The 27,615-nt window shown below is 34.2% G+C and overlaps 1 protein-coding gene across 1 annotated transcript; it reads left to right on the top strand.

The window, feature by feature from the left end:
- The first annotated feature begins 3 nt into the window (after window positions 1-3).
- Window positions 4-25,375, top strand: LOC121408213 (ubiquitin-protein ligase E3A-like). The gene is made up of 11 exons (XM_041599602.1): window positions 4-233; window positions 12,626-12,661; window positions 13,139-13,515; window positions 14,705-15,924; window positions 16,475-16,619; window positions 17,085-17,290; window positions 18,172-18,336; window positions 18,962-19,117; window positions 19,884-19,957; window positions 20,640-20,783; window positions 21,244-25,375. Exons 1-11 carry the CDS (start codon window positions 157-159, stop codon window positions 21,362-21,364), a joined length of 2,721 nt encoding a protein of 906 aa, XP_041455536.1. The 5' UTR covers window positions 4-156; the 3' UTR covers window positions 21,365-25,375.
- Window positions 25,376-27,615: the final 2,240 nt, after the last annotated feature.

Below are 27,615 nucleotides of genomic sequence, written 5' to 3'. Positions count from 1 at the left end.
GTCTCATTTCAAGGGAAGGTCAACGTCAGGAAACGACCAACCCGGTACTATATTTACACGTTCTTTAACGACTAATACAACTTATCTGATTGTTATAGCTATATATGATAATCAACAGGAGAAATTTATCTCAGAAACAACGAAATCATTTGATGTATGCGTATGAATCCATCACGGGAGATTGACAAGGCTTCGCGAGAAGAAGCAGTGGAAACAGAAGTGGAAGGAGGAAGGTCAGTGACTGATGAGGGGACTCTATCTGCTGCGCATGCAAATCCCATGCACACAATGTTCAATGGGGATATCACGATTCTGTGGTATAATAATTCGAATAACACAGGAGATAAATCCCCAGGCGATGATTGGGTTCCCCCATGTATGCTCACCTAAACTTTTACTTGTGATTAAACATGAATTTCTTTAAAATTCCTCAAAATTTTCAGTTTATGATAATGTTCTTACCGATTGCAAAGCTGTTATTTTGTTGATGATTTATTTTCAATCTCGAGTCAACTCTGCACGTGCACTCACATTGCGAGGATCAAAGCTATTGGCAAGTTCCCCCAAGACAAGTCTGCGCAGGCCGCAGTCCCCCTTGTCTGTGCACACGTGTATCATTCTGGTAAAAGAAGATACGCAATGAACACAAACTTTACACATGTATAGGCACATATCATGCATATTGTATTACTGGACGCGCATATTACTGCGTACGAAATCAATTTCGTTCCGTAAGACTTCCGCAGTTCAATTTCACAAATCAATTCAAAGAACAAGATTGCAAAAACAAGGCGAAAAAATCTAACTTTTACCTTATTTTTCTTTAAAATGACAGAAAATGCTTAAATTATCATATAACATAGTTTTGCATGAACAATTGATCCCAATTGCTGATGGAAATACGGACCTGATTTGCCGAATTTCAATCTCGTTGGGCAATTCCACATGGGAGAGGGTAAAAACAGTAAAATTCAAAATTAATAATATGCATCTGAATGTGAATGTCCTTTTTACACAAAACCTTATATTTTAAGGAACTGAAAATCTTTTTCAAATATCTGTTACGGTTTTTGCGGAGCAATCTTTTGAATTTGATGACCATTTTCAATTAGAGAACATGTATTTTACATTATTTTGGATAAATTTTATAACTAAAAAAATATTTTACAATTTTGGTTCAAAATCATCTAATGTTGTGTGTGAAGGTGTAATAATTACCAGTAGCAAGTGTCTTTATCATGGGTATTTTCAAATTTCTCAGAGAAAATTTTGCAATCTACTACAAAAACGGATGTAATTCCGTTACCATGAAACTGAAAAGTTTTTCCTATGAACTAAATACTTGCTTGAATTTTATATAATTCTGAATTCTCTGATTTCATGTGACTTGCTAAAGACTGAGCAACATTTTTTTAAAATATCATTTCTAATTCTGCTGTAACTGTGGTAACGGAATTACATGGTAACGGAATTACCATCATCATATCTTTAAAGGGGTGTGCGTTAGCCAATTTTGTTCCAATGGCATGTTGATATCTTAGCTGTAGATCAGTTATAAACATTAAAAGCCTTCTGATTAGTAATTACACTCCAAATCAGGATGAAATTATACAATTACTTGACAACAAGTCCCATTCAATATGGCCTGAGTACCGGGTATAACATTCAGAAAAAGGGGAAGATAATGTACATTAGCATCAATAAAGTATATTGATGGAGCATACAATGTAGGTGAATGCCTTACAAAGGATTAATGGGCAATCAATTCTTGGGGAGGAGTAGAAAAATGATTATGCAGGATGATCTTAAAAAAATTTTCATTCAGATTGATTTTGCAAAAAATGTCATTGCCAAATACCATTTCTAATGAGATCCAAAATACTGGACGCACAATCACGAAGTGACCATGTTCACTGTGTGTGCCTCGGAAAAGAATGGCATTCCTTTTTTTTGTAATTGCCTCTGATCAATTCACCCTCAACAGACTTAGTGAACTTTTCAGTAAAAGAAATTCCGGGACGGCTGGGAGTATTTCTCTGCTTCAAAGAAATGGGTATAGTTTTCAGAAGGGACCGCCTTCTAATTTAAGCGATATCTTCTGTGTAACTGTCCTTGCAACGGAAGATTGGATATTCTTTGCAACAAGCCATGGTGAGGGACCAGACTCTGGCATTGATTGGCAAACAGTGTAGCGAGCAGTAAAAAGTAATGAGTGGAAAAGATTGAAGTGAGATCCATAATTTACAGATGTTACAAGAATCACATGCCAAAAAATCATACTAAATCTTTATACAGATGACATTTCCAAAAGTAAGGTGGATTTGACAGATATTCAAGAATCATGATGCCTTAATTAGCACCAAACCAATAATTTTCTCCACCCCTACTTGTATGCAATGGATGCTCAGAAACATGCAAAGTCAGCATCATCCAATAATCACTGCTTCACGGATAAAGTGAGTAACGACGATGACCCTTCAAGTGAGGATGATACACAGAATGTGAACACTTCTCTAAGGAGAGGATGGTGATAATATTGAGACCAACAAAGTCATTAATAACACAACATCTGAGAACAGCAACATAACTCAGTTTGAATTGGGTAGAAATGTATGTACAGCATTCTGCTGTGAGAGAAATGCTAAGACACAGTGGTAGTATTCTCATATACATTCTGATATAAAATGAAATATTTTATCTCTATTAAAATAAGTGATATAAAATCACCTAAAATTCATTCCGAAATGGTATTCCAATAACCATTTTGTCTTTGTTTTATCTCTGTGACACAAACCTATTTTTGAACCAATTTGTAATGAGAAAGGCTGTTTTTTTGTAGCACTCATCTCATTCAACCAATTAAAAGCCTTTCTGCCATGAGTTTTGGCAAATGAGTGAGATGGCATTAAATCAAATTCTGTGCCTACAGGGATTTAATTGAAAAAAAATGAACAAAAATATGAAGTCAATATCACATCATTTTGTACTTCATTTCATTTCATAAACAACATACATGTAAGTCAAAATTATTTGAAATATTTCTTTAATCTACAAGAATAATATTAGAGTAGTAGTGTAGTACTCTAATGATTAAATGATTCATCATTTTCCTTTATTCTTATTTCAAAGTCTTGAGCGAATTGACCTAGAAACATTGCTGAAATTGAAAATGTATAGAGAGAATACATGTAGCCTCCACCTTATTTGCAGTTCTTTTTTTTCTTCAAAGGAAATCTGGTGCAGGCACATCATCTGTGATGCAATGATTGGATACGCGATAAACATGTCTATATCCTACATGTAGGCACTGCTTTGTCACATATCTTTAGAGACGGAAGATAAAAATGCATCTCGGATAAATTTTCATATTTTATATAAAAGATGAAAAATTTAATATAATAAAAAAAAATCATGGCCCAAGAAAACCAACTAATTTCATGAATATGACATAAGATCATCAAGTCACTGCAGTTTCTTAGGGTCACATTTGGGAAATACATCTGTCAGGAAGATGTCCGATATTGACTTTATACTCAGATCTGCTATAATTGCAGTCCTCAGTGAGCTACATATAGACAGAAAATGAATCCTTACCTTTAAAAAAAATAGATTGGTGCACTGATTAAGAACCAATTTATTGCTTAGTTGTCCACAACATTTTTTCAAGATGTAAATGTCAACACTATTTTCATGAGGTTTCAGCATTGTTTCTTGTTTTCAAATCATTTATTGAACAACCAAATAGAAAGTTTTCAGTTTAACTGTTTTAAGATGCCAATTGTATGTGAAACTATGTTTCTTTTGAGTATTCAAATACTTTAGAATATCTTAAACTATCATCTACACAAATCTTTGACTAAATATGCAGATCTGATAACATGCTCTCCTCAGTTTTTGTAAAATTCCTAATGTGTATACGTATGGCTGTAGTCCATGTAATTCCGTTACCATGATTACTAGTGATGATTTTTGGCCTTTACATAATTCTTTCCATCAGTACAGGAGGCAAAAAGTGGCTAATAAGTCCTAATACCCCTAAATTTGAAAATGAACTAAAATTTAATTACCACTGATCCCTAATATTTTGTAAAATCATGTTTATTCATGGTAGAGCCACCTATTACGTACTATATACTTATATTTTATTTAATATTAGAGACGTGAAGTACTTAGATTGTGTTAAGTATTAGAGAAGAATGTATAAACAAGCTTTATTGAGGCATTTCACCAGTCCTAAATGCCTAAAAATATAATTTTCCTTCCCAAATGTCAGAGGCGTAATTCCGTTACCATTATGTGTAATTCCGTTACCATGTACTTGCCCTAAAGAAAGACCAATCATGAAAATTTGTTGATGATATTTGTGAATAAATTACTTTCAAAATAAAGTTGACACCATAATGAATTGAATCAGACATTAACTTGGAGCTAGTGTGTTGTAGATTTCAGAGAAACTTTTACTAAACTTTGGGTTGCAAAATGACTCATTTCTCTGGTAATTCCGTTACCATAGCACATATCCGTCATTCACATCTGAACGTGTGAGGGGTTTTCTAAAAATCTTGGTTCAGTATATAGCACTAGTGGCCATGCATAGTATTAGGTTCAGAAAATTTGAAAATATTGAGATATCTGGATGCTGTGAGCAAAAATAACAGCAAAATTTCTCTGATTTGTAATTCCGTTACCATGGAATTGCCCCGTTCGCTCCGTCGCTCAGATCGTCGACGGCTAGTACCCGGTACCCCGGCCGTGCGCGAGGTTTACCGTGATAGAGAGCCATTGACGACCGACAACGCATCGATAGAACTTGATGACTGAGGGTCACGATATGAACGAGCATTAATACTGGAAAGTGCCATATCGAACGCGCAATAAAAAAAAGAAATTAGTTAGCAAACACAAATTCATTACAAAGATCTGCTCAGAATCGCTATAAGAAAGCAAACAAAAACTTGGAATTTACTCATGATATGATATACCGGTATCATGAAAAAATCACACCAATTCTTTCTTACATCTTTATAATCAAGAAATAAGAATATTTTTACCCATCCGGCGCGCGTCCGGAATTATGATGTAATTTTTCACGCACGAAAATAATTGTTTTTCGCGAAAGGGTATGCGGCAAGTGCAGTGCAAAGAAAACGGTTGGAAAATATAAAATAATTTCATCATATTCATAATTTTCAGAATATTTGGAATAGCAAGTGATAATTTTTCTTGATTGTATTTCCTCTAGTTGTCATTTTTAAAGCACTGAAATAAAGGTGTCCGGCAATAGGATACACTGCCATACACAGACAAATATTCCTTAAAAAATCTGATGCAAAATGGAGGAAAAATAATAAATTTTGGGCATTCCTGATAATGTGATGGCTTGAAATGCAGCCTTTCTCATCAAAATCCTCAAATCATGTGTGAAGTGAATGGGTGCGCAGACATGGGGTACCATTTTTTTTTTCAATCTGAAAGTGAGTGCCGGAGGACTATTTCCAAGAAAATCCTATATTTTTTTCAAATTTTTATGAGATATTTGGTACACTTAAGTTAAGGTACTCATAATAATATAAGAAACATGGTAAGAGTTCCATATGCACCCCCACTAAAATTGAAAATAAAAACATTGAGAAGGTTCATAATAATATATTTAGCCCTAATTTAGAACATATATGATGGGGGAGTGGAAATATATGTACATACCAAAATATGGCTTTATTCTGTCAAATTTTGAGCAGGATCTAGTGCATGTAATTATCCATAGACATCGGTTTATTTAGTCGGTAAAGTGTACGTGAGTCAAGACTAGTTGAACTATCAGCTGATAAGGCCAAGAGAATGAAAGTTTTAGATTTGCATACCCCGCCCGCATGCTCCAAAACTGCCTGCATGAAAATTTCATTATTTCAAAAAAATTTCATTATTTCAAAAAAAAATTCATTACTATACAAAATTACTAGTTCCAAATCATCGCAGGGCAGTAAAGGTTTATTTACGCACTTACTACGTGCATACAGTATTCCACTGCATGCAGTGCACCTTCGTTCTTCGCACAGCTGTGGTAAATTGTTCATAGACTGTGTACAACAGTCTCGTCTCAGCGAATCGGAGATCGCTGATTGGCCAATCGCACAGATCACGTCATGACTACGTGTCGCCAAAATAATTCCTTCGGACTGTGTGCGAAAGTATCAATAGCGATAACGATATCCGGTCACATTGTCTACGCGCGAAATGGTTTTGGCTCCAGTATCGATAGAAAATTATTGAGACTCGGCAATTTCATGCATATTCACACGAGGCTCCAAAACCCGGAAATGAATTGACTTTGTACACGTTGCGATAGACTCTACAAACTCCAACGAACATGATAACATATCGACGCTAATTCGTAAGATTTTGACCGAAAAGCAAGAAGTAATCAAAATTCACCTACCTGTGCGGTATCGGTCAGAAAATAGATCCTCCGAGAATACCTTTCATAATTCATATAAAATTTAGGAAAGTGAAATTCTAGGTCGATTTTGGATTTTGGTGGAATACTGTGTGCAGTGGGGCTATTGAAGGCTTGCAGTGCGCATGCTTACTATATTTTCATTCATAAATTGGCTCTCGGCAGTGGCTGGATGACGTCATGTAAATAATGAATAATGAAAAAAAGCCTCATGTCATTTGAAAAATTTTCAGAGGCAAATCTAATACCTTACTTCTCATGGCGTAATCATTTAAAAAATACCCCTTCCGGTGTCAGCACTTCTCGCTAGCATAGGAGGAAAGGTCTTGACTGCAGATAATGCAAAGTGGGTTTGAGTCCCAAATAAGGTAAGCAACAGTAAAAAAAAATGATAGAAAAATCTGAAGTGAATGAACCGGAAGTCTCAACAATCTTTTGTTATTTTGGTGGGGGCTGCAAATGGAACTCTTTCCAACATTATCTGAAAGATTTTGTGAAATTAAAAAAAAAAATCATGTTAAATCTGAACTCAAATTGATAGGTGTGCAGACTTGGGGACCACCATCATACTACTATGAACCTCACACTACTATGAACCTGTCTAAGCAATGGATTTTAGAGTTGTCGGTTAACATTGCTTCATAACCAAATAATGTGAGCCGAAACTCATTCTGCTATTCACTGGGGCTTTTTCTGGTGAAAAGCGTCCATTTTCAATTTTACAAATATTTTTCTGTATAAAAACCACATAAAAAAGAGCGAAATCGTTTTCCTCTGCCTGAAAAGTTGCTTCGCATGTCTCTTCCACAGAAATAAAAGGAAGGCTGTTGATGGCGCTAGTATAATTCACAACCTTAATTCAGTTTGTTGGGTTTTTTTAAAACTAGATTCTTGATTCATTGTATGCGCAATTGCCCCGATTGTTTGATAAAATATAGACACCAATAAATGCAATAACTTAAAAAAAGTACTTTTTATATTATTTTTGCTGACGATAATACTTTTTGGAAAACACTCAAAGCGATGACAAATTAAACAAAAAAATTGAACGAAGCTCGCAATGCTACCGTTTGTTTGTCAATAAACGTTCCACCAAAGTCTTAACAGTAAAAAGACTGGACACTTTGCCGACTTCGCGTAACGTTTTGCATCGATTTACCTGTAAAATAGTTTTTGTGCCTAGTCTTTCCCTTGTAGTGTCTTTGATATGAAGATAAATCACGCGACACGCGCCCTCTATATCTAATTAGAAGAAAAATTTGGGAGATGGAAGCAGGGTCCGTATTTTGTCAACGAGAATAAAAATCAACGCTTAAATGACGCTATTTGAGGGATATTCATCATACATGTATTAAGGGGAATTGACTTCACATCGTTTGGTAAGTTTCGTAGGAGGGCTTGATTCTGTAAATCCTTTTATGATATTTGCGGAAGTTTGTTGCAATTTTGCATGCGCTGTGCCTTCAATTTTCCTGTACACGGCGGCAGTAATGCACCCATGGATGAATGTACTATCGTCTAGAGACAGTAGAGTAATGCGCCTGGGCCTTGGCGTTAGACATGTTGTGCCTCCATTCGACAAAGGTTAGGGCTGTTGAATTTTGGCGGCAAAACATGACGATACATTTCTGGAGTAAGATAGAAGGTGAAAACAACGTTGCAATTAAAAATAGACAAAAAATGACGATACTACACTTAATTTTCAAGGTCAAGAGAAAAGTCATGACATCACTTCTTATTGCCATCATAGACATGGATCTGCTAATTTTTACTAAATTTCACTAATAGCTTCACTCACATTACCTTTGGAGCTATAAAACTAAGTCACTGCCGATCGTGATGACAAAATCACAAATTTTAGTCTGACGACTAATTATTTACTTGTTTGGGAACTATCACGAATCTTGATGCTGAGTCATGAAGATTGCAGCGCTAGCGAGCTTGAGAATCAGCTGGCTTGCTCATAATGTACTTGTAGCGCCGATGTATGGAGAATGCGCACACGGGGGAAAAAATAAGTTTCCCCAGTCTTCGTCGTCGGCAACTTGCGCAAAATAGTAGCGCATGTGCACAGTGTATTTTAGAGCGTAAGATAGCAGCCCCCATACATGTAGCTGTTCTTCAAACGAGTTACTTGGCGATATAAAGTTACTGGTAAATTGGTGCTGATTTTACATGTTTCCACTGTTTTTTGACTGGTTTGACATTGTGTGAGAGATGATTTGCCAATAATTGTGATTTATCCAAAATTTATTGAAATTTACCAGCATTTTTTTTTTTTTCAAAACAACCACTTGCCTGATTGGGCAATTGACTTTGAGAAATGCTTGCCTGCATGTCATTTTCACTTGGCAAGCTAGTTTGTCATGGCCTGGGTCCACAGACATGGGGCACCATTTTTTTGTTAAATCTGAAATTTTCTTTCAAATTTTTATGAGATTTTTGTACAGAAGGAGTGCTCAACCTGTTGGCAGCTCCTCTATCTGCTCTCTATTTCTTTGCTTAATTTGGGTGACTTTTGATGTTATCTGGAACCAAATTATCAACAGTGGATTTGGATTCATTTATAGATTGTTCTGGACAAGTTTTGTTGAATTTGAGTCACAGGTTTTAAAGATTGTGCTTTTTCTGCTCTTGCCCTAAACTCTGGAACAATCTCCCCATCTCCATCCGTAATGCATCCACTGTCGAATCTTTCAAAACACTCCTCAAATCTTACCTCATTAAGCAGTCCTCTTAATTACATATCCTGTTCTCTCTCACTGTATTTTGCTACTTCTTTTTTTTTCTTTCCAATGCGCTTAGAAACTGTTGTATTAAGTGCTATATAAATGTTAATTATTATTATTATTATTTTTGGCACACTTGCTCATTAAAGGGGAATGAAACCTTTGGAATAAGTAGGCTTGTGTCGAAACAGAAAAATCAAAGAATAAGAACAAAGAAAGTTTGAGAAAAATAAGACAAATAATGAGAAAGTTATAAGCATTAGAATACTGCAATCACTAATGCTATGGAGATCCTCCCATTGGCAATGCAATAAGGTTGTGTGATGTCACATGTGAACAACTTTCCCTTTGATGGACTATAAAATACCCTCAAAATGTCTCTTTCTGCTTTTTTTGTGGTGATACAAACTCTTTATCCATGATGTATTCTTTAAATATCTGTATTACATGCCCTCCTGTTGAAAGAACACATGATCTACTGATACATGTAGATGTGATAAAAGAGGCAATTTAAGTGAAATATATACTAAAGTAATGGGGAGAGTTATTCAAAAGTGACATCACATATATCTTTGTGGCATTGCCAATTTGAGGATCTCCATAGCATTAGTGATCGCAATATTCAAATGATCATAACTTTCTCTTTATTTGTCGGATTTTTCTCAAACTTTCGTGATCTGTTCTTTGATTTTTCTGTTTTCACACAAGCTATCTTGTTCCAAAAGTTTCATTCTCCTTTAATATAAGGAACAGTATGAACTGAAATTTTTTGTGGAATAAAAATAAATTCATTTTTAATCTTAAGTTAAATTTGTAGGTGCACAGTCATTGGTCCACAAAAAGTAGCTTCTTTTATCCAAGTACTAATGACTAGAGGGTTTTTCAATTGTTAATGAGCTTGTACATATGAAAACATATCTTTTTATATAGCCATTGCTGCTGTAAATATTTACCCAATTTCATGCTTTTGGTATCTTTATAAAGAAGAAAAATCATTCTATCTGGTCATGTATTTTCTGGATTAAAAAAATATTTTGTAATATAGGTGAAACATTTGATCTAAAAAATGATACAAAATAATTATTTTCATGTTATTTTTACACTTAATTTCTGTTCGAGCCCAAATAGCTTTTAGATTATGATAAAGCTAAAGATCTAAGTTTTGATATAAAATTATTATGATGGGAACAGCTGGCTGCTGACCCATCAAAAAGGTGCCACATATCAAGAGTGGCATAAGAAAGTATGGAGATTTACTTTCTGATGATAAAAATAGTATTTGTGCCCAAAAGTCCAAAACAAAAAAGTTTTGCACAATTTGCAAGAGAAAACAGAGGATGATTTTTTTTTCAGGCCTGAAATTCTCTTATTTATCAAAATTTATTCTTTCCTATGATACAAAAAAAGTCGATTCGACTTTCAGAAAAAAAGTCTCACAATTCACAGGATTTTGCAGGGATATGAATTCATTCACAAGAGGACTTGGATACATGTAAGTCTTGCTCATTTGCTCATTAGCATAAGGACCTGCAGACTGACTGTCAGGGGGTTTGATGAGCAAGACTGCATTTTGATTGGTCTACATAAAACGACTGAAATTCAATATTGAAAATGATGTTCTGAGTAAATCTGAAAGTTTTACTTATTTTTCACAAAACAGTTACATGTATTTATAGCAGTGATATGGAAATGAACGTGTTGGTGATGTCACTCACTCACTCACTTTTTCTTACTCTATTTGTATTATTCAAATTATACAATATTCCTCTCTTTTTGGGCAGATTTGACAATAAGGAGACTCTTCATCCAATCATGAATTTCAACGATTGCATTTCAACATGTTCTGGGTCTGGGAGGAGTTAAACTTTGTTTTGCATTGGATTGATAAAATTAAGATATTTTGTATTTCTCATAAAGATATGGATTACATGTAGACGTCATCGGAACCCTCATATGAATATCAACCAGGATGTGTGGAGATAAGCTAATCGTTAAAATGCTATAACTTTCTTATTTTACATCTTATTTTGATTAAATTTGCGGCATTATTGCTCATTTCTCTTTTTAATCAAATCAACTTTTTTGGGGATGGACTTGCCGTTTTACTACTGAAATGAAGAAAAACATGATAAAATATGGTGTAGAAACAGTTTAAAAGAAGTATACTGCACATTGGCAATGGCACATTGTTACTGTTTGCACAGGTCTTTGTCACATGATCATGACATCATGCTGATGATGAGTAATGCACATGTAAGAGGCACTGTGTAGACATGAGGTGCTACACCATATGTACTTCCACCTCAAAGCCAATAATATGTCAAGAATTGTTCAACAGCAAGAATAAGAGTATGGTCTTTAAAAGAACAAATAGAAAAATGGTTATACATTTGAAAGAGTACTTCCTCTTCTTACTCGTAAAAATTAAAGAAGTCAAGCTGAATAAAAAATAAGATATAAGCGTGTGTGGAGTTTTGTTGACAATTTTGACAATTTACATAACATTCTTAAGTTAGGAATCTTAGTTTGTGCTTTTTCAAGCTCAATAAAAATCTTTTAAAATTCATTTTGGGCAACTTTATTGTTGGTTTGGGGGTGGCAAGTCACATACAAAACATACTCTACACAATTTTTTAAAAGACAGATGCGGTTTACTAAGCCACTCTACATGTAATTTCATTTGGCATTGAAAAGTTGAATACAGTGTATATAACAAAATGTGGCTTAATTCCATCAGATTATGGTGCAGGATCTAATATATTTCCCAATAGTAACAGGGTGCTACATAAGCACTTGCCTGATTGCCCGGGGCAAGTAAAAGTTCAAGTCGGGCAAGTGTTTTGAAGTAAAGACCAAAACTACCTGCCCAAATTGGGCAAGCAAAACTAGTCTCACAGTAGGATTACCAAAATTAGGGTCGATATATCATATCGACCCTAAATTTGGGCATGGCGGGCAAGATAAAATCACTTTGGAAAAAGAAATGTAAGAACAAGGTACATCAGTTCATGTCAAAAGAGAGAAAAAAGGTCAATGGTTTATAAAACCACAATATTTTTGTTTGAAGAGGTAAAACTTAGTCGGATTTTTTTCGGGCAAGCGAAATAGATTTTCGGGCAAGTATATTCCAACTATTTAAAATTTACTTGCCCGACAGGGCAAGTGCTTCTAAAACGTTATGTAGCACCCTGGATATTGATTTGATTGATAAGAAAAAAATGAATCCACTATATGACTACAGTTGAAATATTGTTAGCAAATTCCTGCTAGCAGTGTGTAGTGCATCAATGTGTCTGGCAACAGTACAGTTTCATCAGCAACTCAAGGAGATGGTGTCCTAGGTTTAAGTCCTACCAAATGTAAATTGTTGATAAAAATAAGAGAAGGTTGAAGCTTTATACAGAGTGAATAAATTTGACTTTTTTTTTCATTCATTCCATAGCTTTACAGACGGAGGAAGTACACCTTCAGATGAAATGTAAGTGTGTGATATTCTTAAAGAGTATCTTTGTGAATTCTGAAAATTTAAACTTACATGTACTCATACTCCTGGGAAGAAAAAAAATTGTTTTAATACAACCCGCCTCACACCCTGTGCATATTTTTTGTTAATAAAAAAGGGTTGGGGAAAAGAAAAAGAGATAATATAGAAGGAAAAATGTGTCTTTACATATGGTTCATTATCAATACATGCAACAAAAAGTCTTCTGTTTCATTTTTAAATGGACTGTAAAAAAAATGTTATCGGAGATCTATATGTCGGAATAATTTTCCGGGCATTGCATCGCAATTTGTTGCACATTTTTGAAAGACTGCTATGTGTAAAGTCTTTTGTAAAGTCTACTTTTACATAGCACTGTACATTACTTATTTGAGAGCTTTTCTCTTACAACCAAAATGCTATTCAAATTTGTAAAGCAAAATGATCTCCTGTATGTTCTATATTACATTATAGGAAGAGATCCCAAGCTCGAGGCCTTATAGAGCGTTATTTCTACCAGCTAACCAATGGCTGTGGTAATACCAGCTGTTGCAATGAGTTCTGTGCCTCCAGTGGACGACGCACCCACCTGAGCAGTAATGAAGCAGCAGCCATGGCTCTTGATCTGTTCAAACGTAAAGCCACCCTGTGCGAGTCTGCTCCTAACAAACAGCTCAAGACGGGCAATGAAGAAGATCAGACTGATGATACAACACCCATGGATGTATCTCCTGAACAGCCATCAACAAGCTCTCTCAGGAATACACCTTCAACAAGTTCATCAGACAGTGATAAACAAACCCTCTTGCCAAAGCCTCAAGCCACACACAGGAGCTCATCAGTATCAGATAGTAAGTGATTTTGGCTCATTCAGAGACAGTATGATAAAGCTTAGCAACAAAGACTAGAAATAGGATATGAGGTGTCGAAAGCAATGTTTTGAAGAGAAAAAGGTGTAAATTGTGAACCTTTCAAAAACATTTAAAATGGAATCCAGCCTTGGTCATAAAATGTTCTGTTGGAAAGAAGAAAAAAAAATGGTGAAAGTTATTGGACAAACAAAAGTTATGGCCGCTTTAAAATAGAGATCCCTAAGACTACATAGATTTTCAAATAAAGCAACCTGGTAAGTAAATTATGACAAGGGACAAGGACATTATTCCTGTAGTCCATGTACTTAATTATCAGGGACTTGTAGTTTTCATGTAAGTACCCATTACCCTGGGGTAGTAATCTGAATATAACCCAGGTAGTATATAGTTTTATGTTCTCATAAATGAAAAATATAATTTGAAGTAAAACCATTTAGCCATTTTATGTATTGGAGTACACGGAAGAGTAGTCCATGCCTTACATCACTATGACATCACACATGCGGCCAAATTGAAGTCTCCAGATTTATCATTATTACCAATATTTGCAACATTTAAAAATTAATAACTTTCTATAATTGTTTGTCTGATATTGTTCAAATTTTCACCTATCGATTTTTCTGATTTTTTTTAAATTTAATACTCTAAAAACGTGTTTATTTGGGATGGATTCCACTATAAAGTTAGGGAAGCATTTTATGTCCAGAGGTAAGACAGAATCATGACATCATTTATATGTAAATTGACTTTTGGCTAAATAATTAGATTATTATATAGTACGATACAATGTAAGCACCTCTTAATATTTGGATCATCATGAAGTTCAGTTTGTTTGTACAACTTTGGACGATATATGTTTTTTACTTGAAGTGTATAGTGGTCATATATTAGCATAAGTGAGGAGATTTTTCTTACTGTAAATGCTCATTATAACCTTTGCCACTTTATATCCAAACATGGATCTGTTCACTAATTGTAAACTTGCAGAATATTAACAAGACCCATGTATTATACATTGATTAGTCCATAATTATGAGGTAATGATTTGTTTCAAAATAATATATGTACCTTATGTAAGTGTGTTTTATGTTCAAAATTATGCAGTGAATAAACATTAAATTTGTAGAGACCAATACTGTTGATAATTTTACCTTTACCTTTTCTGTAGGTATAAAAGACATCTCTTTCTTGACAGAAGCCAAAATCATGGAGATCATCAGTGAGTGTGTGGAGTCCAATAAATTTTCTCCTCTTGTTCGTGTGATCGGCCAAGTCTTTTCCTGTTGGCAGTCATTGAACAAGAGCTTTTTAAGAACTGAGAAGCAAGGTCTTTCAGATAAAGAGAGGAAGCAGAGTGATGAAAAGGAGATGGATGAGATGGATGAAGGTCTACAGAGCATTAGCACACGCCTTGCTGATCATGATCTAGGAGAGTGTTCATCAAAGGCTACAGAGAGTCTGGATGTGGACATTGAGTCAGTGCAGAGGGTCTATGATGCAATCACAAAGCTAGATGAAGAGAGAGTTAATAATGCTATGCTGAATGCAGTTACTAGTCTGGCTCACATGGCTGATGTGGAGGTCAGAGTGAATGCCCACTTTCGTGATGGTAGCAATCATCTTAACTTTATCATCATCACCATGGAGAATCCCATGATGTCCAGTCCGGAGTACTTAGAGGTTGCCTTTCCCACCTTCTGCCGGGCCCTGAGCCATCTTCCTCTCCCGGCCTGCTGTAGTCTTGCAAGGGTGTGGGCCAAGTTCTCACCAGAGAATCTCACCCGCAAGGTACAGTCCTTGCAGCAGCTAATCACATTCAAAGTGCTAAGCGGACACTTCAATTCCGGACCGCGGAGAATCACTGTTAACGAGGATGATGCAATAACTTCAGCAACAGACTGCATGAAGATTCTGTATTATGCATGTATACTTGGTGGAGAGGTGGAACGTCAGAGCAGGCTATCCGCAGAGGAGGAGGAGCTTAATCTCCAAGAGTTTCTTGGAGCAATCGGACATGAAAACAAAGAAAGGAAACCCCCCAAAGAAGACTCATTTGCCAAAGAGCTTGGCCTAACTGTTCTGGATTGTCGAAAACCTCTCATCCCATTTAGTGAATTTTACAATGAGCCATTGAATGATCAATTGGAAGTGGACCATGACTTCACCTACTATAAGAAGGAGAGTGATGGACGATTTGCATTTCTCAATTATCCATTCATTCTAACACCTGCCACGAAGAACACAGGTTTATATTATGACAATCGTGTAAGAATGTATCATGAGAGGAGATTGACACTTCTTAATAGCTTGGTACAGGGTGAAGAAATCAATCCGTATCTCAAGCTCAAAGTTCGTCGAGACCATGTAGTAGATGATTCATTAGTTAGGGTAAGTTTCCTATCCTTTTATACTAACATATCGTTGTAATGATATAATTTTATAGTTTAAGTTTATCTCAGGGTGTAAATTAATCCAAAGCCATGGAAGTCCACATATTTGCTGTGTCTCTTTTATTTTTACAATTTCAGCTGTAATATAGAAATGTGCCATATATGGAAAAGTAGCCCCAGAATATAGAAATTTAAGATACACATGATCTTTTATTGAATGATTTAATGGATTTAATCTATGATAAATCCTGGCTGAATTCCCTAATTCATTTGCTAAAGTAAACCTTACACAGTTGGAGGCTTGATGTCATTGACAATTACCATGGTACTGCTAATAGCCAATCAAAATCAAAATTTCTTTGATGTTTACGATTGATAATCTGGAACCTGTAACACAGAGTTTAGCAATGATCTTAGAACATTTTTTATGATTGATTGCATTGACTACAATGTAGAATCAATCATGAAAACCAAGCGTACGATTAATCTTTAACCTTTGTGTTACGGGCCCCAGGTTTATTATCAATGTCACATTTGCATTGTTGTAGTTGGAGATGATTGCTGTTGACAACCCCATGGATCTTAAGAAGCAGCTGTATGTTGAGTTTGAAGGAGAACAAGGTGTAGATGAAGGTGGGGTCTCCAAAGAATTCTTCCAACTGGTCATTGAAGAGATCTTTAATCCTGATATTGGTAAGTGTATTGGAATATACAGTTTACTTTGAATAAGTTGAATCCTTTCGACTTTGATAAGCCTATGTTTTCCTTTGTTTGAAATTCAGCTAACATTTAATAAAAAAAGGGTACAAACAAATTGATTTGGAGTTGAGTTGGAAGATTATGCTTAAAGACTATTTTGTTAACACTGCACTAAATTTTTGAAAAAGGAATCTAACAAAACACAATTCATTAGATGAGCCTGAACTTTCACTGGTACTACAGGTCAAATTGCAACAGATAGAGCTGAAAAAGAGAAATTCAAGTTCATCTCTCATGAATTGCAAGAATTGATTTGAAAAACTTCCAGTGCTTAATGTGTTAGATTTAACACAAGTTGATGTCCAAATTCTGAGCATTTAAAAAATAGAAAAATCATCGCTGTACTCTATTGATATTACTTATCTATTGTTAATGTAAATCTTCTATCCGTTCCTTTAGGTATGTTTACCCATAATACAGACATGCAGACATACTGGTTCAACCCTACATCGTTTGAGACGGATCGTCAGTACACTCTAATAGGTATTGTACTAGGCTTGGCCATCTATAATAATATCATCCTAGATGTCACCTTCCCTATGGTTGTCTACAGGAAGCTGATGGGACGACGAGGAGTCTTTGCTGATCTCTATGATGCTCAACCAGTAAGCATTTTATTTATTGAACAAAAAAATGTGTATAATAACTTTCAATTTGAATCACTTGTTATGTTTGTAGTTATAGTGATGATTGATTTGTTTCAGTTAATTCTCGGTTGAGGAATTATTTCAGTTCAGAATTGGATAAAAGATGATAATTCTGCTTGAAATCAAGAAATAAGGTCCAAATATGATTATTTTCATTCAGTAGGATTTGTCACCTTCTCAGCAAATCTACTCTGAAAAATAATTCAACATCAAAATGAATTTCATATGTATTTTATTGCTTTATAAATTTCTTATGTGATTCCTTGTTTTCCAACTCTTTGTTTTTTATTGGTCTTTCAATTGATTTTTTGACAACACCAATTTATTCATAAAAAAGTATCAAATGAATTAATGTAATCAGTAAAATAGTGCTACATTTATGAATTTGGCGAGAAACAGAGTTTGCATTTGATTTGTACAGGTCGACTGGAAATTATGTTTATGAGCAACTTCAGAATCGCATACGCTTCTGTCAAAAAGTTGGTCTCAAATTGTAGTGGGAGAATTGAAAAGAAATGTCAGGAAACATTGCAGTGAAATTATTTAACTATTTGATTTAAACAAACAAAGCATAGGTGGGGAAGGGGCTGGGTGGGTCCCATCCCCAGTCTATTTAGGGTAAAGAAAGTATTACAATAATTCTAATCATTTAAATTGTGATAAATCATGTAAATAAATAATCTTACATGGTGTGCTTGGATAATCATCGTTGGTATAATTCAATTTTATTTAATGTGATTAAAATGGTCAAAGAATCTTATTTTGTTTGAATAGCATTAGTAATTCTAGGATAAAGCTTGAGGTTTAATCTATATTTCTCTAATTTTCTACTTCTTAAGGTTTTGTACAACAGCTTGAAGTCCCTCCTTGAACATGAAGATACAGTAGAAGAGACATTCATGATGAACTTTATGATCAGTTATACAGATGTCTTTGGTAATACCATTACACATGACTTGAAGGAGAATGGTGCCCAGATCCCTGTTACTGCTGATAACAGACAGGTAATAAGGAATTTTCATATCAGATGTTGTCTTTCTAAATCAAAGGATAAAATGAGTTGTTAAGAATTTAATCAGATACTATGTCAGGATGCTTTGGTGTACCTTTGATGAAATAGTTGTGCAGTTCTGGGTCGTGTCGTACAAAACAATTTCAATATATTCAAATTGAACTCATAGGGTGATGTCAAGTAAAGTGATAAAATCTGGTGTTAGTGTGTTGTCACAACACCATCCTTAAATTCAGGCTGGTATTTGGACTGACCTTGGAAAATATGATGCATTACGGCAGTTGGTGTTGAGTGCTTGTGTTGAATGTTGTCTTAGTAATGAAAGGAGAGCATTTCATTCTCAGCAACATTTTTGTCTGACAAGTTGACTGATCCGACAACTTTCCTTGATTTTGATTGGCTGAGAAGCACTTTTACTATGGTAACTGTCAGATAAAACAGGATTTGTCAGAGAAAGTGTCTGACAAGTCCTTTTAATGACATGCTCCACACGAGAGCATTTCATGAAGAGAGAGAGATGTCATTGATGTTCATTGATGACACTTATAAGCTACTGAAAATCCTCTCATCTGATTGACTACAGCATTTCTTGTTTACTCCTTGTATGTCTTTGATAGGAGTTTGTTGATCTGTATGCAGACTTCATCTTGAACAAGTCAATAGAGAGACAGTTTAGAGCTTTCAGGAGAGGTTTTGATATGGTGACTGATGAGAGTCCACTTAGGAATTGGTTTAGACCAGATGAGGTGGAACTCCTTGTTTGTGGAAGCAAGGTAAGTCATAGAGAAATTAGTTTTCAGAAAAGAAATCCATATGTATATCACTTGGTCAGGCTATCATTTGCATGTGTAATATTAACAGGATTAGTTTTTTATAAATTGGTTTTTTTATTTACACTGTATCTTAGTTAACCAAATGGAAATGCCAAATAACTTTTTTATCACTAACATTTTAAGAGTTAAAATCTAAGTATATGGTTTCTTTTAGTTTTATTTGCATAGATGTTGAGAAGCTATCTGCCCATATGAAAAAGCAAGACATTTCTCCTATGGATACCAATAATAATAATGATTATTATAACATTTATAAAGCGCTTCATACAGATGTTTCTAAGCGCTCAATTCTCTGATTATTAATCAGTTACCGGGATTACAAGAACAAAAGTGTAATCAATTAAACCAATAAATGAATTACCAAATCTTAGATTAAACAAAAACAGAATGAAACAAAGGTGTGGTTTAGTTGTTACCATCTGTGCCTTGAAATTGTAGAAAATTACAGTGAATCTTGCAAAAGTAGAATTTCCTGATGTTTAGATTTAGAATTATATGAGTGTAACTGTATAAGTTCATTAAATACTTGCATCAAATATCTTATACCTTTTTGACCTGAAGCATTCTGTAAACATAAAGGGGCATGATATATACATTGTTCACTTTATCCATAACAGTAATGTATCTGCATGGTTGTGTGATTGAGTTAATAAAGGGTTAATCTGATTCATGCCCATTTCTTGACAAATATCTTGATTTGATTCAGAACTTTGACTTCAATGAGCTTGAGAAGGCTACCGAGTATGATGGAGGATACACAAGTACATCTCCAACTATCAGGTAAGGTATCCATTCAAACTCTAGAAAATAGATTTGGATCCACTTAGACTAGCACATGGTTTGTTTGGTCCTATACTGTTTGGTCCAATACTAACTTGGTCTTCCTGTAGTCTAATGCCCTGATGGTCTTATTTCTACTTTATCTAATATTTTGCACTTAGTTAAATGAAAATTTGGTTCATGAACAGTTCATATGATCTTATTGCTTAAGTGGTGTTAAACCAAGAAGAAAATAAACAGGAAGGGTATGTACTTCTAAGAATGTTAGTTTCCAGTCTTGGTTACAGGCCATCAAGAGTGTGGTTTTGATGACACAAATTGTAATTTAATAACTTGAATGTAAGCTATGAAATTTAATGATAATATGGACCATTTATGCAGCACAGCTACTATACTAATATACTGTACTGCACTTAACAATTGGTATTATGATTATTATTACCTCAGCTGTAGCCAAGCCACCAAAAAGTTGCCCAAGCATTTGAGGAACTTCTTGTTACTAGGTACCCATTCACCTCATCTAGGTTAAGTGCAGCACTATGTTTGGGTAAATTTCTTGCTGAAGGAAAACTCGCCATGGTTAAAACTAACAAAAATGAAATATGAATTATATTATTAAATACATTTACACATTTTATTTCAATATTATGAGATGTAAAATATCTTTCTTTTTTTTGTTTAGGTACTTCTGGGAGATTGTGCATGGTATGGATGAAGAACAGAAGAAGAAACTATTGATGTTCACTACAGGCAGTGATAGGGTTCCTGTAGGAGGTCTATCAAAACTCAGACTAATCCTTGCAAAGAATGGTCCAGACTCAGATAGGTACTATATCCTCAAATCTCAAAGACATTCTCTCCTCACCTGTCATGGGGAGTGGATTCTAATTTGCTGATCCCAGCATCTTTGAAGCACGTGGGAAATACTGTACATGTATCATTTGGTAATGACATCCAATACAACTTACTAGATTCTCAAATTGGGAAACTGCAGAAGTTACAAAATGCAGCTTCTATGCATTGTAACTTTATCCAGCAAGGGCAGTCGCATCATTCAGTGTGACAGTAAATTTGTTGTAGTAATTGTGTATTTTGTATTCCTTTATGAAAAAAGTCCCTGTTGTTGATCATCACACAGAGTGGAATCAAATTTTATGTCCAATATACATTATGAAAGTGCATTTTTTCCCAGAGTGTTAACTTTCATTTCTACCAATGTTCTATATACTTTTCTTCGAATTCATTCATCATTTTTAATAACAACCGTTTAATCTTTCTTCATGTAGGTTACCAACTTCCCACACCTGTTTCAATGTTCTCTTGCTTCCTGAGTACTCCAGCAAAGCCAAACTAGAAGAGAGGCTACTCAAAGCCATCACACATGCTAAAGGCTTTGGCATGCTCTGAAACAACCAGTACTCCAAACCATCCAAGGCTGCCTGCCATAGCAACAAAGCAACAAATTTCATTGAATTCCTTTGTAGGATAGTATATCATTCATTAGACCAGGTTTGAGAAGTGTTTCATTGTAATTCCTTTTTTCTTCTTGTTTGTTCCAAATCATATGAGATTTCATAAATGTTTCATTCTTATTCCTCTTTTTCGTTGAATTTTTACATTCTATTCTTTCTTCCTTTTTTTCCAAAGTATCTGTTTCATCATGATGATTGTAGGAAGATTCAGTATGAATTCCTCTGCTTCTGTGCCATTTTACTCCTGTTCTTTATGTCTATCTTTCCATCTCTCACTCATTTCCCTGGTTTGGTAACTTAAGCACTGAGATAAGATAGTAATAAGTCAAGTTGAATGATTTTTTTTTAATGCATTGAAATGAACATTTATTATTATGCATGAAGATGTCCAACTGCATCATATCTGTGTGTGTAAAGAATGCTGGAAACACATATGACACCAGAATACAAAGAAATGTAGAGAAAATCATCTTGGTTAATGAAATGATTACAATGGATTGTTGGCTGAATGATGTCACATCGGGCAACCTGAGTTTGATTGTCTATTTAGGCATTTGCTTGATTGTGAAGATATTTCATAGCTTTGAAAAAGGTACAAAATGAGGTGATAGATAATTGTTGTGTACATTTGTACACTTAAATACATTTTCTGGATAGATCTATATTTCAGTTTACACATAAGAGGTAATGAAATAATTTTTTTGCCAATAGTATTTAACTGGCTAGCAGTGACTGGAATGAACTTCAAATTTCTACAATATTTATTTGTATCCAATTATGAATTAGCACTGAAACAATGTCCTTCATAATTTTAGTATTTGAAGGAAATTGATACTTGGAATTAGTTTTTCAAAATAGGATTGTTCAAATCTAAAGTATGAATTTTCCACAATACATTCAAAAATTACCTTTTTAAGAAGAATGTTTTGATATGGACAAAATGTGCAGAATTTTTGTTAGCTTTCCATTTCCACTTTGCACCTGAAGTATAAGAAATTATCACTGAGTATCACTTTTGAGTTTATAAGAAATAAGATTGAAGATTGAATTAGGAATATAACTATTGCATATGAAATGTTTAAGAAGTAAGCTTACACCTTTTAATGAATGAATACAAAAGTAATATTATTTTAATTTCATATTGATCACTTTATCTTTTTGGCTGCACACATTTGGGTAAAAAATATGAAATGCTTACACCTTCTAATGAATGAATAATATTATTTTAATTTCATATTGATCACTTTATCCTTTTGGTTGCACACATTTGGGTAAACAATACAAAGTGCTTACACCTTATACGGTTATACGAAGAAAAGAATATTTGTTTAATTTTACGATTCTCTTTTCTTAGAATATTTTTGATTGCACACATCTGGGTAGACAATGCAGAAATGCTTCAACCTTCTAGGAAAAGAATATCAAAAAGAAATCATTGCTTTAATTTCCTATAACCCTTATCAAATTTTCGGAAATTTTGAGTTCTTCATTACAGTGGGTGTAATAGTGAGAATTTAATTGATAATGGTCAGATTCCAACTTCAGCTGATGGAAATCAAAATAATTAAGAATCTGTTTCATTACCCAGGATAGGGTCACTAGTCATGTGTTAAGTCATGCATAACTTACAAATAGATTTTTAAATACCAATTTGGTTCGAGTCATACACAATGTTGGAAATCGTGCTATGTTAGGCAATCACTGAAAATAAAGCATGAATGTTTATTTATGAATATCTTTCTATCCATACTCAATTTCCATGACTCTCATTCTGCTTGTTTATTGCATGAAGAAAAATAGGTCCAGCATCATAACATAATACAGAATTATACAGAATCAATCAATCAAAATTGAGAGGCATGACATGTATTATGGGCAATTTGTCTGTCGGAAACTGATTCACTTAGTATTGGGGGGGGGGGGGTTGTGATGAAAAATCATCTGTTAGGTAACTACTGAAATTATTTTCTTTTAAATTATTTTTGAGTTACCAGTAAGAGATTTTGACTTGAAGTGGTAATACAAGAATGATACTTTGCTTCAATTAGTCTGAAATGTTATTTGACATAGAGGTGATTATTTGGCTAATGAAGACTTCAATGTACATGAAAAAGGTTTTGCATCTACCCAGGAAAACAACATCCAAGTAAAAAAAATATTTCAATAGTTTTGTCTTTCATTGGCCCATTTTCTCATTGATGATTTTTATTTATTGCATTTACTATCTAATGATTTTTGTTTACCGAACACTTACCTTATGCAATATTGTACAATTAGCATTGATGAACATTTGTAAAAACTTTTTTTTTAAATATGGTTTTCTAGTTTGAGTAGACTCCTATGCATTTGGTTGAGTATCAATGAGAATGTATATCTACCAGCGAACAACAGAGACAGGTTACTTCATAATATGCTATAACGTAAGTCGTCGTATTTATAGAATTCTCATGCAAAATATATTTTGAAAATTTCACTTATATGATGATGTAAACGGTCTGTTACCCACTGGTGCATGAACGAAGTAAGTGTTCATCCCTGTACAAAGCATTTGGGAGCTAGAGAAAAAGGCAATTGCATGTATTAAAGTAAGTAAAGGTTCTATAACAATGCATGTTTTATTTCATTTTACTTGTTCGAAATATCAATTACAACTTTCATCACAAAACATTGGCCAATCAAATGCTATCAATAGATTCAATAATCATAAGTTTATTGCAACAAGATGTATGAAAAAAAGGGGAGCAATTCATGATAGGTCTTGTCAAAACTGACAATTAAAAACCCAGAGGCCCGTGCTTCACAATTTTCAGGTCTGACAAGATCTTATAACTTATCTGACAACATATGTTGATGAGATGTGCCCTACTAGAAGCTGAGTTCATTTATCAGATATAAATCCCAGGGTTTTCCCCCCATCATAAATTATCAAATTATATTTCATTTTCTGACACAGAGGTCATGAATTTCGACTTTTCTTGTGGGAAGAAAGCTGTGCAAACTTAACAATAATTTACACTGTTAATGGAAAAATATGACATATTCTTGCATTGGGTCAATGTACCAAAGATATGTTCACACGATTTAATGCTGTGAAAAATTTTGAAAAATGTTTTTGAAAAATATTGAGACTGGACTAAATAATAAGAACATACATATTTTTGAAAGTATAGGTATTACATACATGAAAGTAAGAGGCCCTATGAATTTGTATGATCTTTTAACCCCCAAAAATGAATTAAGCATCAGATATCTTGTCAAGTTATTTACTCCAGCCTTCATAGTAGCATTGTAGAGCTAGTACAGACTACAGATCGATTTTGATCAGCTAAAGCTGAGACATCACAAAATGGGAAAAGATGGTATTGGGTAGTCTGAAAAATATCGAGTCTGAAGCAGTGAATACTTGCCCATACATTAATGTATGATGACCATTTTCCATGTAAAAGAAATATTTATATTGCTTGCATAGGATAGATATTAGATTGTAGATTTTGTGCAATTCTTCTATTATTATCATTATTTTATTGATATTATTATAATTATTGTTATCATCATCATTATTATTATTATTATTATTCTAAAAGGCTTATCCACTCTGCATAGTGCTCAAGGCTATGATTACTCTGTCTTTATTATGATTATTTTTTATTTATTATAGTAAATACTGTACTTATTATCAATCCTAATATTATTGCTAAATTTATTGATGTTATTATCATCATCAATATTATTAATGCTGTTTATTTTGTAAAGTATGAAGGTACAGAATTTCTCTGTAAGTGCAGTGTATAACACTACTGTTGTCATATATGATTATATACCAAGACTTTGTTTAAATTTCATTCTTTCTGTAAATGTATATCTGTAGATTAAGTCAAGAAAAATCCATCTCTCATTTCATATTTACATATGATAAATTAAAATGTTTTGATTTTGCTTAAAGCAACGAACTGTTTTTGTCCATGTCATTTTTTTTCTGTTTTAAAGCTCACTTTTTTTGGTTAGGACCTCAAAATTAATTTGTTCGGGTGTTATGATTGTATTCTATAGAAAGACTAATTAAGATTCTTCCTTAATGGGAAGCCACATGAAGCAAGCATATGCAGACATATGTATGGAAAGCTGTTGTATCATTTATATCAAGAATTGAATTATTGATTCAAACGACTTACCATATGTCCATTGTTATATGCCAACTTTCAGGGTTGGATTCAGGATTTTCCAAAGTGGGGGGCAAACTTCTGTTTTAATGGCACTTTTACATTACAAATTTTAACTGTGCATTTCGGGGGGGGGGGGGGGCATGGGCCGGCTTTGCCCCCCCCCCCCTTCTGGATACACCAATGCCAACTTTAATCCTGGTAAGAAATTTCTTTTTCAACATCATGTCCTTTGGCCAATAGACAGAATGCTGGGCTGGAATGCCATGAAAGGAATAAAACCACTCTTTCTACTAAGTAGGAACTGGCTTGTGTAGTCTGCATGCACAGACTCTGAAACAAACTTTGTTCAACAGATTGGTCTTGACACAAGACTGGCACAAATACTTGTGCTTTATCTAGAGTGTAGGCCAATTCAGATGTATGTAGTGATATTTTGTGAAACTTTTTACAGGTCATATTCTTGAAAAATCTTGGAATTTTTCTTTTGGTTGCCACTGTATAGAAGGTAAAATGCAACATTTCCTTTATCGGAGTTGCTCCTCTACAAATTTTTCACAATTAAGGGCATGTCCACCGCAGCAAAGTGTTGATTTTAATGAAAATAGAAAGATCAAACAAGCTTAACTCACTGAAAGTATCGTTGAAATCCGATGAAAGATAAGAAAATTCTGACATTTTAATTTCTTTCATTTTTTCACAAAACAATTATTTTCACATCCTGTCTGTGTAAAGGGAAAATCTGACATTTTCAAATAACTATTTTGTATGTAATTATATGAATTTTTTTCTTCGCAATGTGAGACAAGATTTGATTCCACCTTGAATATGTGGGACTGTGATTGTTGCAACCTATTGTGATTCATATAGATGTTTCATTATGGTCAAATCTGCAAAAATAGAAATATATATTACATAGGTTATGTAGATTCGAATCAGTGATAGGTCAATACGCCACCACATGACCATAGCTGCGAGGATCGCATTTGTTATATTCTAGGTTTTGACGTCACCTCATGGAATATACTGCATTGTATTGTCAATTGCAGCGTTATATTCACTAAGGTGACCTCACTCGCTGCATACAAGTTGCGTAACAAGGTAGTTTATTTGATGTACGCGCTAATGTTAGCGTGTCGATTGCATGAAGAACGCGCTTGATATATTTTCAACAAAAAAATCTATTATGACGTAGATGAATCAGAGCTGTAGCAAGAATTTCGGGTTTGAGCCAGATGATGAATGCAATCTCTGATGGTGAATCCACATAGACTATATAATATAACAGATATTGCCTGGTCTATCATTTTAATAAATAACATTTCAACTCCCCTTCGAAGCTATATTTTTCCCTCGGGATAATATTTTCCCTCAGCGCTGCGCGCTTCGGGTAAAATATAATCCCTTGGGAAAAATATAACTCCGTCAGGGAGAGGAAATGTTATATTCAAACTAGTTAGGCAATATCTGTATATTATTTCATGTAATAAAATACCAAAGAAATTGCGAGTGACATTCTCTACTGCATATCATCGTGTTATACATATAGCTATTTCGTGAAAAAATGCAAAAACTTAGATTGTCATAACTTTTTTTTTCATCTAATTTTGATGAAATTTTTAGCATCATGCTCATTCAATTTTTCTCTTTTTATTCAAATCAACATGTTGTTTGGGTGGCATTGACCTTCAAGATGTGAGATGAGTAATAGTGTTGTGACAAGGGTTTTGGTTCAGAATTATGTAAGATTAAGGCAAGAATTGAAGGTTGGGTGTGTTTGGCCTAAAATGTGGATTTTTCAGTAAGAGCAATTGTCAATGGAGCAAATGTCATTGAACTGTTCAGGCCTATATTATCCTTGAAAATTTAAAATTACAAACTCATGGATTTCTGAGAGAGACACTACCAAACCGAAACCCACAAAACATAATGGCAAAAAAGATGTGACATTCCCTTCCAAAAATTGGAAAATGAATCTTTTACCAATACCTTGGGGCAGGATGAGATTTCAATTTTTCATGCCTGC

The sequence above is a fragment of the Lytechinus variegatus genome, chromosome 1 (assembly GCF_018143015.1).
Source record: "Lytechinus variegatus isolate NC3 chromosome 1, Lvar_3.0, whole genome shotgun sequence".
Lineage (NCBI taxonomy): Eukaryota > Metazoa > Echinodermata > Echinoidea > Temnopleuroida > Toxopneustidae > Lytechinus > Lytechinus variegatus.
This window is presented reverse-complemented; position numbering and strand designations above follow the sequence as displayed.